Source organism: Ranitomeya imitator, chromosome 4, assembly GCF_032444005.1.
Source record: "Ranitomeya imitator isolate aRanImi1 chromosome 4, aRanImi1.pri, whole genome shotgun sequence".
NCBI lineage: Eukaryota > Metazoa > Chordata > Amphibia > Anura > Dendrobatidae > Ranitomeya > Ranitomeya imitator.
Window position 1 is genome coordinate 398,753,607 of NC_091285.1, and position 10,663 is coordinate 398,764,269.

At 41.1% G+C, this 10,663-nt stretch overlaps 1 protein-coding gene across 2 annotated transcripts in view; it reads left to right on the forward strand.

Annotated features, from left to right (window-relative positions):
* The window catches only part of ASB13 (ankyrin repeat and SOCS box containing 13), a 42,656-nt gene extending 37,325 nt beyond the window's left edge, over nucleotides 1-5,331 (forward strand). For both annotated transcript variants that reach the window (XM_069765341.1, XM_069765342.1), the window contains exon 6: nucleotides 2,275-5,331. In XM_069765341.1, the coding sequence (XP_069621442.1) occupies nucleotides 2,275-2,402 (128 nt within the window). In that variant the 3' untranslated portion in view covers nucleotides 2,403-5,331. The remainder of the gene's footprint in view (nucleotides 1-2,274) is intronic.
* The last annotated feature ends 5,332 nt before the right edge of the window (nucleotides 5,332-10,663 follow it).

Below are 10,663 nucleotides of genomic sequence, written 5' to 3' on the forward strand. Positions count from 1 at the left end.
ATCGCTACCACTCTCAGTCGTGCCGGAAACATCATGGAGTATTGCACTCCCAGTTCTCTCAGCCGTCTCTTGATACCCGTGAACATCATCCGTTGTTTCTGTACCAGGGCGGAATAGTCAGGGTAAATAGCAATTCTTTGACCTCCAATTGTCAGATCCGTCATGTCTCTAGCCTTCCTCAGGATAATGTCTCTGTCTCTGTAGTTTAGGATTTTGGCAAGCATGGTACGGGGACTTGCTCCAGGGACAGGTGGTTTCGGTGGGACCCTGTGGGCTCTCTCTACCGCAAATACTTTTGTCAGTGCTGCATCACCAAAAGTCTCAAGGAGCCAGCTTTCAATATACTCCGTGGGATTCCTCCCCTCAGTTTTTTCAGGGACACCCACTATGCGAATGTTATTTCTTCTGGACCTATTCTCCAGATCCTCATTTTTTGCAGCTAGCTCCGATATTGTTTGAGCAAACTTCCTCTCCGCTTTCTGCAGCTGCACTATATGGTCTTCTGCCGTGCTCACTCTTTCCTCCACAGCCCCCACACGTTTGTCAATCTTCTGCAGGGCTGCATTTATCTGGGCTGTATCCCCTTTAACCTCCTGTAGCTGCTGGGTCAGGGATTGTTTGCAGGATGATACCAGTGCAAAGACATCTCTAAGGGTGGGCTCTGCTCCTGACTCCTTATCTTCAGGTCCCCCTACTACCACCGCCATGTCACCATCCCTGCTCCCCTGTTGTACCTCCTGCTCCTCTGCTGGGCTTCCTGTCCCTGCCTTTAATGTGGGCTCACACGCTGAGCCCCCATCTTTCCCTGCATCTAACAGCCGTGGGTGGATCCGAGTTCCACCTGCAGCTGTTAACCAGTTAAATTGCTGACAGTGGCATTTAACACGTGCCGCCATAAGTGCGTCATTGATCCAGCCCATCTGTGCTTTTGTGACGTGATCGCAGTGCACCAATGGGTTGTCATGACAGCCGGATATCGGCTTAAGATCCCCGTGTCCGTCATCACAATCCTCCTGTGAACATCGGCCTGTGGCTGGCGTACAAAGGAGATTGTGATTTTTGCTGACGCCCTGCTATGTATAACATAGGAGATCAGACGATCACAGCTTCAAGTTTTCTAAGGGGACTATTAAATAAAGTTAATTTTTTTTTTTTTTTTAAATATTACAAAAATAAAAAAAGTACAAAAATCACTCCCCTTTGCCTCATTAAAAATAAAACAATAGAAAAAAAGCACATGGTATAGGTGCGTTCAGAAATGTCCAATGTATCAAAATATAATTGCGTTTTTGTTTATCACCTCGACTTTGCAATAAAAAGCGATCAAAATATCGTATCTACCCCAAAAATGATATCAATAAAAACATCAGCTCACGGTGCAAAAATAAGTGTCCAAAAACTATTGTAGGAATTGTTGTTCTCCAAAAATCAAATAGTGCTCCTTCCATCCTGAGCCCTGCTGTTTTGCCAAAAAATATTGGGGGTATTTCTGCGTTCGTGAAGCATTGTGAAACAAATTATGAGGCCATTTTCATCTATTTCCCTTTGTGAAAATGTAAAATCTGGAGCTAAAACAGCATTTTCAGTGGTAAATATGTAATTTTTTCTTCAATGAGTGGTGTAGATGGGCTCACACAGGTGAATTCTGCTGTTCTGGCACTTCAAGGCCACTACTAATGTACATGGCACTCGTAAAGAATTCCAGAAAAATGTACACTCCATTATTGCACTTTTTCACTTTTGAGCTTTTACACTGTGCCTGAGCAGTAGCTTCCGACAACATGTGCATATTGGCGAGCTCATGGGAAGTTGGGTAACAAATTATATGGTCCATTAACTCACATTATCCTTTTGAAAATTTGAAATTTGTGACTAAAATTTTGAAAATAAAACCCTGTAATACTAAATTTTCATGGACCAATACCATAAAATACTGAGATGCACCTGTGGCCTCGAGATGCTCATCATAACCGTCCATGAATTCCTTGAGTGGTGTGGTTTAACACTGACATAAAGTACTATTTGGCAGGAAGAAAAAAGTTTCAGAATCACTGAGATACTTGGAAGCATCCCAGAGTTATCACCACATAAAGTCACACATGTCTAATATTAAAAATTTGGCCTGGTCATGTGAAAACTGACTTCATCGGTAAAGGGTTAAAGTCATATATAGTCATACATAGTTATATATTTTGCACCCCACCACAAAAATATGCTTATTCTGTGGTGGGCCGCAAGCCTTAGGATTACATTTTTCCTTTTTCTTTTTTTCAGAGACTCCTAGAGATTTGTCACAGCTCTGCAGACTTCGTCTTAGAAAAGCACTCGGCCAAGGAGCAGTGGAGAAGGTTTATCAACTAAATATTCCACAAAGACTCATAGAATACCTTACATATAACTGACTCGCACCAACTGAAATGCATGTTGCCCTACACTCGATATGGTTTGTAAAGTGTTGTCCTACATACAAGTACTTGCCAATCATACCTTATATTAAATCTACCTGCCTAACATTGCAGAGGTCCTCCTCAGGCCACAAAAATACAGTTCTAGCCTGTAAAAGTATGGACTCCACAAGGCTACAAGTTTCCTTGGTATTTGCCACCACAAGTTATGAGGTGCGGCCGCCATGTACCAGAGTGTTTTATTTATTTTTTTTTCCAGCATATCCCGCAGAAGCTTGGTCAGATTAACTACTTCTGGACCACTTTGCAGTGATGATCTGTAACATCAGTGCATATAGGAGCTGCAAAAGATCATGGTTTTTTGAGATGGGGTGCTGTCTCAGACACAGCTGGACCTCCCATAGAGAAGGCAAAAAAGGATTTATTACTGTGTCTGCCTTCCAGATCACCGAACCAGTATACATTGTTGAAAAATAAATACCGGTAAGTAAAAAAGAAAACAAAAAGTGTCTATTATAAGATAATAATTGTTACAGAAAATGGTACCAAAGCGTAAAATATATTTTAGTAGTCCTTTTGTGGTCATTAAAAATGGGAAGAAAGGACACGTACAGTGCCTTGCGAAAATATTCGGCTCCCTGGAACTTTTCAACCTTTTCCCACATATCATGCTTCAAACATAAAGATACCAAATGTAATTTTTGGTGAAGAATCAACAAGTGGAACACCATTGTAAAGTTGAACGAAATTTGTTGGTTATTTTAAAATTTTTGTGGAAATTCAAAAACTGAAAAGTAGGGCGTGCAATATTATTCGGCCCCTTTATCTTAATCCTTTGTTGCTCCACCTTTTGCTGCGATTACAGCTGCAAGTCGCTTGGGTTATGTCTCTATCAGTTTTGTACATTGAGAGACTAAAATTTTTGCCCATTCTTCCTTGGCAAACAGCTCGAGCTCAGTGAGGTTTGATGGAGATCGTTTGTGAACAGCAGTTTTCAGCTCTTTCCACAGATTCTCAATTGGATTGAGGTCTGGACTTTGACTTGTCCATTCTAATACCAGGATACGTTTATTTGTGAACCATTCCATTGTAGATTTTGCTTTATGTTTGGGATCATTGTCTTGTTGGAAGACAAATCTCCGTCCCAGTCTCAGGTCTTTTGCAGGCCACAACAGGTTTTCTTCAAGAATGGTCCTGTATTTGGCTCCAACCATCTTCCCATCAATTCTAACCATCTTCCCTGTCCCTGCTTGAAGAAAAGCAGGCCCAAACCATGATGCTGCCACCACCATGCATGACAGTGGGGATGGTCTGTTCAGGATGATGAGCTGTGTTGCCTTTACGCCAAACATATCGTTTGGCATTGTTGCCAAACAGTTAGATTTTGGTTTCATCTGACCAGAGCACCTCCTTCCACTTGTTTGGTGTGTCTCCCAGGTGGCTTGTTGCAAACTTTAAACAACACTTTTTATGGATATCTTTGAGAAATGGCTTTGTTCTTGCCACTCTTCTATAAAGGCCAGATTTGTGCAGTGTACGACTGATTGTTGTCCTATGGACAGACTGTCCCACCTCAGCTGTAGATCTCTGCAGTTCATCCAGAGTGATCATGGGCCTCTTGGCTGCATCTCTGATCAGTCTTTTCCTTGTTTAAGATGAAAGTTTAGAGGGACGGCCGGGTCTTGGTAGATTTGCAGTGGTATGATACTCCTTCCATTTCAATATGATCGCTTGCACAGTGTTCCTTAGGATGTTTAAAGTTTTGGAAATCATTTTGTATCCAAATCCGGCTTTAAACTTCTCCACAACAGTATCACGGACCTGCCTGTTGTGTTCCTTGGTCTTCATGATGCTCTCTGTGCTTCAAACAGAACCCTGAGACTATCACAGAGCAGGTGCATTTATACCGAGACTTGATTACACACAGGTGGATTATATTTATCATCATTAGGCATTTAGGACAACATTGGATCATTCAGAGATCCACAATGAACTTCTGGAGTGAGTTTGCTGCACTGAAAGTAAAGGGGCCGAACAATATTGCACACCCCACTTTTCAGTTTTTGAATTTTCACAAAAATGTAAAATAACCAATAAATTTGGTTCAACTTCACAATTGTGTTCCACTTGTTGTTGATGCTTCACCAAAAATTTACATTTGGTATCTTTATGTTTAAAGCATGATATGTGGGAAAAGGTTGAAAAGTTCCAGGGAGCCGAAAACTTTCGCAAGGCACTGTATCTCCTTTAGGGTAGTTACCCCATTTGAGACCGGCATGATGTAGCAACAGAGACCCCGATTCCAGTCACTTATTGAGCTCCGTGGTTTTTTTTTTTATATCACTGTTCTCTGATGCAGAACTAGCAGTTCTCTGAATGTTGAGCTCTGTATAATCTCGCCCACACCACTAATTGTCAGCTTTTGGTGTGCACTCTGCATAAGCAGAAAGCTGCCAAACAGTAGTGGGGGCAGAGCTCATGACCATGGAGGACTACATGGCAGCAGGTCTACTAGACCACTAATGATGATTTGCTGATAAAATACTGATTTGTATTAAAACTTCAGGAAGCAGTCCAGTGGGTGACACATCAGTGGAATCATGGTCTCCATCGCTACGTAATGCTGCTCTCAGATCAGGTGGCAAAAACCTGGTGACAGATTCCTTTAAAAGATAGTTATTCTTCCACAGGCACATTTTGGAGAAATTATCTATTACAGATTCTTCAAGTGCTACATAAAATACAGATTTTGCTCTTTAAAAGCATTGAGTATATTGTTGGTATTAGTGCTTTTTTGTTAAGTAATGTTTTATTTCTGTATATTTGTTTATAAAATATATAATTTATTGGGAAAATTAGTGGTCTGCTTCCAATGTGTAATGTGCACATTGTTATGTGCACCTCTAAATAAAGAATATGCTTTGAATGTTGTTTTTCTTATGGATACCTGTCATACAGTTTATATATGGGGATACACGAAGTTCTTCTTTTCTTGCTGTAAATGGTGAATTGCTCTAGAAGTTTTCTCGACAAAATTATTTACCTGGAAACTGTATAAATTTGAAGAACTTGCTGTTAAATCCGGAATAGTTCTTCAGTTGCTTCAGTCGGGGACAAAGGACCATTCGATTCTCCACAAAATTGCTTATTGTACATTAGTCTCGGTATCAGAGGTTCAGCTTCAGACAAAAAAGTGGACCCACAGCATTAGCCCCAGTTCTTGAAAAAATGAACTTGTCCACAGGCATGCTCCGACAAAAAAGAAAAAAAAAACAGCCTTACTTACCTCCTGCAGCTCCAGTGCTGCCTTTTTGCTGCTTCACCACTTTTTGATGACATGGCTGAAGGCTGAAGCAGTGATGTCATGATATGAACATTACCTTTGCAGCAAATCACTAGTCTTAGGCTTCTTTCACACTTCCGTTTTTACAATCTGCACAGGATCCGTCAAAATGTTGAAAAGACGGATCCTGTGCAGATTGTAAAAAACGAGTGCACTGGTCCTGTCTTTCTGACGGACCCGTCGAGCCTATGTGCACTTGTTGTGTATGCGTCTTCGCAGTGGTTTTCCGTTGCGAAAACACATGCACAACACAAACCAGGTTAAAAAAAAAAAATCGCAGTATTCTCACCTACCAGGACGCGCAGCGATGCTCCCGGCAGCTAGCGTTCCTAGTAATACATTGTGAAATCTCGAGAGAAGTCGCGGTCTCGCAAGACTGCGACTTCTCGCGAGATTTCGCAATGTATTACCGTGACTTCTCGCGAGATTTTGCAAGGTATTACTAGGAACATTAGCTGCCGGGAGCATAGCTGCGTGGGACGCCGGTAGGTGAGAATATTGCAATTTTTTTTTTATTTTTTATTTTTTTTTAATTATTTTTAACATTATATCTTGTTACTATTGATGCCTTGTAGATTGTGAGCCCTCACGGGCAGGGTCCTCTCTCCTCCTGTACCAGTTGTGACTTGTATTGTTCAAGATTATTGTACCTGTTTTTATTATGTATACCCCTCCTCACATGTAAAGCGCCATGGAATAAATGGCGCTATAATAATAAATAATAATAATGCTGCATCGGCAGCATCAATAGTAAAAAGAGAAAGAGAGAATTTCCCTGATGGGAAATTCTTCCGCGCATGCTCAGTTTGAAAAGACGGGACCCATCGCTGGATTCCTGCTTTTCACGGGCAGCGACGCATTGTAGCCAATGACGGGCAGCGCAGGATGCGTCGCTGACCAATTTTCTGATGTGCAGAAAAAACATTCCTCTGAACGTTTTCTCTGCCCGACGGACCTTTTTTTTTTTATGCAGGATCCAGTGCACGACGGATGAAACGGATGGCAGTCCGTCGCTAATACAAGTCTATGAGAAAATGCAGGATCCTGCATTCTCAAAAATCGACGGATTGTGATGGGAGCTGAAAGAGGCCTTAGGCTACTTTCACACTAGCGTTTTCTGCAATCCGTCACAATGCGTCGTTTTGCAGAAAAAACGCATCCTGCAAAAGTGCTTGCAGGATGCGTTTTTTCCCCATAGACTTGCATTGACGACGCGTTTGCGACGGATTGCCACACGTCGCATCCGTCGAGCGACGGATGCGTCATGCTTTTGCGGACCGTCGGGAGAAAAAAACGCTACATGTAACGTTTTTTTCTCCTGACGGACCGCTTTTTCCGACCGCGCATGCGCGGCCGGAACTCCGCCCCCACCTCCCCGCACCTTACAATGGGGCAGCGGATGCGCCGGAAAAATGCATCCGCTGCACCCATTGTGCAATGCAGCAAACGCTAGCGTCGGAATCTCTCCCCGACGCTAGTGTGAAAGAAGCCTTAGTTATCTTGTGCCATTGAGCTTAGCTATCACCGCTGAGATCACATCTATTTTACTTCCAACAGAAGACCTTGTCTAGAGAGTGCTCCGATTTTCTCATGCAAGAGAACCTGATCACAGTAGGATGGCACAGATTTATTCAAGGTCCAGTTGCATAATCAGTACTGATCGCAATTGTAATCTCAGTGGAAACGGTGACAATGTGTGCAAAATGTTGTGGAATATGTTGCCTCCATGCAAGTATAGTAAATGGTAAATAAGATACTTACTGTACCTGTATATGCAGAAGATCAATTATCAGTAAAGTTCACAAATCACTCTAAAAAAAAAAAAAAATCATTATCTGCTCAAAATAAATCCTCAATAAATACAGTATATGTCCATAAGATGTCCTGTTGTGCCATTCAGATCAGAAGCCCCCAGGTTTTACAAGAATGCGCAGTTGGCAAAAATGATTTGGCATGGTGATGATATCCGATTTGAAGCTGATTAAAATTCACCCTTATTTTAGTAGGAGACAATAATGAGCACCAAGGAAAGGGAGCAAGACATGTGTCATATGGTTTAACTGTAAACAGCAAAAGTCTTTTTATATGTCTAGACAGGCGCTCAGGAATCACAACTGATCTCTGGATGAGATGCAAAAATACAGTACAGGAGGAATTTATTAAGAGTGGCCTTAGACACCAATCTTTCAATGTGCTGGAATAAGATGGCCCTAATTTATTAAGGAGTGCATGTCTTAATACATTTTCTGCGTCTTTTGCTCTGTGTGGACCATAAATTCTTCTGTAAGCCAAATAAGCACAATTCTAGTTGATTTTCTCACTGGGATATCTTTAATTTCTTACACTGTTGGTTATTTTGGTATTCTAATTGGTAAATATTGTATTTTATATTCACTTTTTTTTTACTTCTCATCTATTTTAGACCATGAACAATGAGATGTGCTTTTCATGAGTCAGGAGCGTCATTTGAGTGGCGTACACCTTTTGTGTGCTCCTCGCTGCAGATCTTACTCCAGTCCCTGCTGGAGAAAGATTTGTTGTATAGCAAGTGCCGCCACTTGTCATAAATTTGATGAGAGTCGAGTATAAAATCACTGCACTCGTACAACTTGAGGAATTTTGCTTCAAGTGAAAAATTTAATGCAGGTGAACTGACAGGCAAATTTTTAACGTTTCGGCCAGTTAATGGCCTTGATCACAATCCCCCCTTAGAAAAGTTTCTCTAGATTAGAACACGAAATGTCAATGTGGATGGTCGGAGTAAGAGTGAATAGACAAAGTCCAAAATGGAGGAGGTTATGCACAAGGGTCAAAAATGACGCCACACTGATTATATGTGTCTAGAACAGTGTTTCTCAACTCCAGTCCTCAAGACCCCACAACAGGTCATGTTTTCAGGATTTCCCTAGTATTGCATAGGCGATGGAATTAATGCTTGAGCAGGTGATGAAATTATCACCTGTGCAATACTAAGGAAATCCTGAAAACATGACCTGTTGTGGGGTCTTGAGGACTGGAGTTGAGAAACACTAGTCTAGAAGAATGTAGTTCCGTAAGTGGTAAAGTTGTGCATGCAGACACGATTGTGTCATGGGAACAGCTGGATAGCGTTGCAGCAGAAGCCGACACCAGTGGCTTTGAGCGCTCAGACATACGTGTACCAGCGTCTCCCACTCGTCCACCAACGCCGGCTCCTGCAGCTGCGTATTTCACACGCTCCTGGGGTACAACTGTACCCGTACCTACAACTGTGCTACCGCCATTGGATTTGGCCCCCCAACCTATATGACAGCGCCGACCTGTTTATCTGAATCTGCCTCAGACACAATAGTGCCAGCATTTCCTAAATAGCCATTGGTGTCGGCTTCTGCTACAATGCTATCCAGCTGTTCCCAGTGTGGCACCATTTTTGACCATTGTGCATAATCTCCATTTTGGACTTTGTCTATTCACTCTTACTCCGACCATCCACATTGACATTTCGTGTTCTAATTTAGAGAAACTTTTCTAAGGGCGGCATTGTGATCAAGGCCATTAACTGGCCGAAACGTTAAAAATTTGCCTGTCAGTTCACCTGCCACCTGTATTAAATTTTTCACTTGAAGCAAAATTCCTCAATTTGTACAAGTGCAGTGAATATTTACTCTACGGTTTATGGCACCATTGGCTTCGTTCACTTGCACCGTCATATCCACAAGAGTCGAGTGCTAGCCTTCTGCTTTTCTACTTTGGTGAGAGTCGGTCTCAACACCCTTGTCTCACCCCAATACTGAAAATGGAGTGAGAATGCCAAAAGTTGCATCATTTTAAAGAGCGAATCTTATGCGACTTTTCAAAGCTTTCTATCCCAGAATTTTAGCACAAAAGCTGTGATGAATTGGACCCATAGAGTTTTAGCTACAGTTTTCCAGTCATTTTTTTTCTTGAAATCGCAGTAAAATATTTTACAGTAATTTAAAAAGAAAAACAAATTAAACATTAACAAAAACGCACCAAAAGTAAAATATAAACTCAAAATGCATTAAAATAATACAACTGGGAGTTGCCTGTGCCAAGAAATCTTAGCAGCATGAAGCTTAAATTAAGGCTGCTATGGACATTTAGCTTAGTTTTCTACTGTATTTTGGTATAGTGTTTCCCAGACTTTCAGGCACCAATTTCAGTGTTCCGTAGTATTATATTGTTGCTGAAGTAAATAAAGTGCCTTCACAGATTCAGATCTCTGACTGTATAAAAATAGTGAAATAATTTATGGCAAAGTTTTAATTTTTAATAATTCATTAAAAAGAATTTTAATTCTATTCCACTAACATCATGTGTGGAGTTTTAGAAATGTTCCTTAAATATAATTTTGGACTTATCAGAATCTTGGCAGTACTTAAATAGTATTTTTTATTCAAGAAATGAATCAAGTCATAGTCAACTATATAGCCCCAAGCTCAGTAGCTGCTCCAGTATCTTATGCTGCCATTAGATAGGGCAGCATAAAAAACCTGATATGACAGCTTTTAAAAAATAAACTGTATTGCCAAATTCATCAGACAAAAAGTATTCAAGATCTGGCAGGACTAAAATCATGGTGTTCAGCATGGTGGCTCAGTGATTGGCGATGGAGTCCAGAATTTAAATCCAACCAAGAACATCTGCACGAAGTTTGTGCAGTGAGGAAAAAAGTATTGTCAGCCATCAATTATTAAAAAGATGAGAGAGGCCTATAATTGACATCATAGGTAGACCACAGCTATGAGAGTCAAAATGAGAAAAAAATCCAGAAACTCATCTTGTGTGATTTGGCAAGATTTATTTTGCAAAATATGGTGGAAAATAAGTACTTGGTCACCTAAAAACATGCAAGATTACTGGCTCTCACAGACCTGTAACTTCTTTCAGAGGCTCCTCTGTCCTCCACTCATTA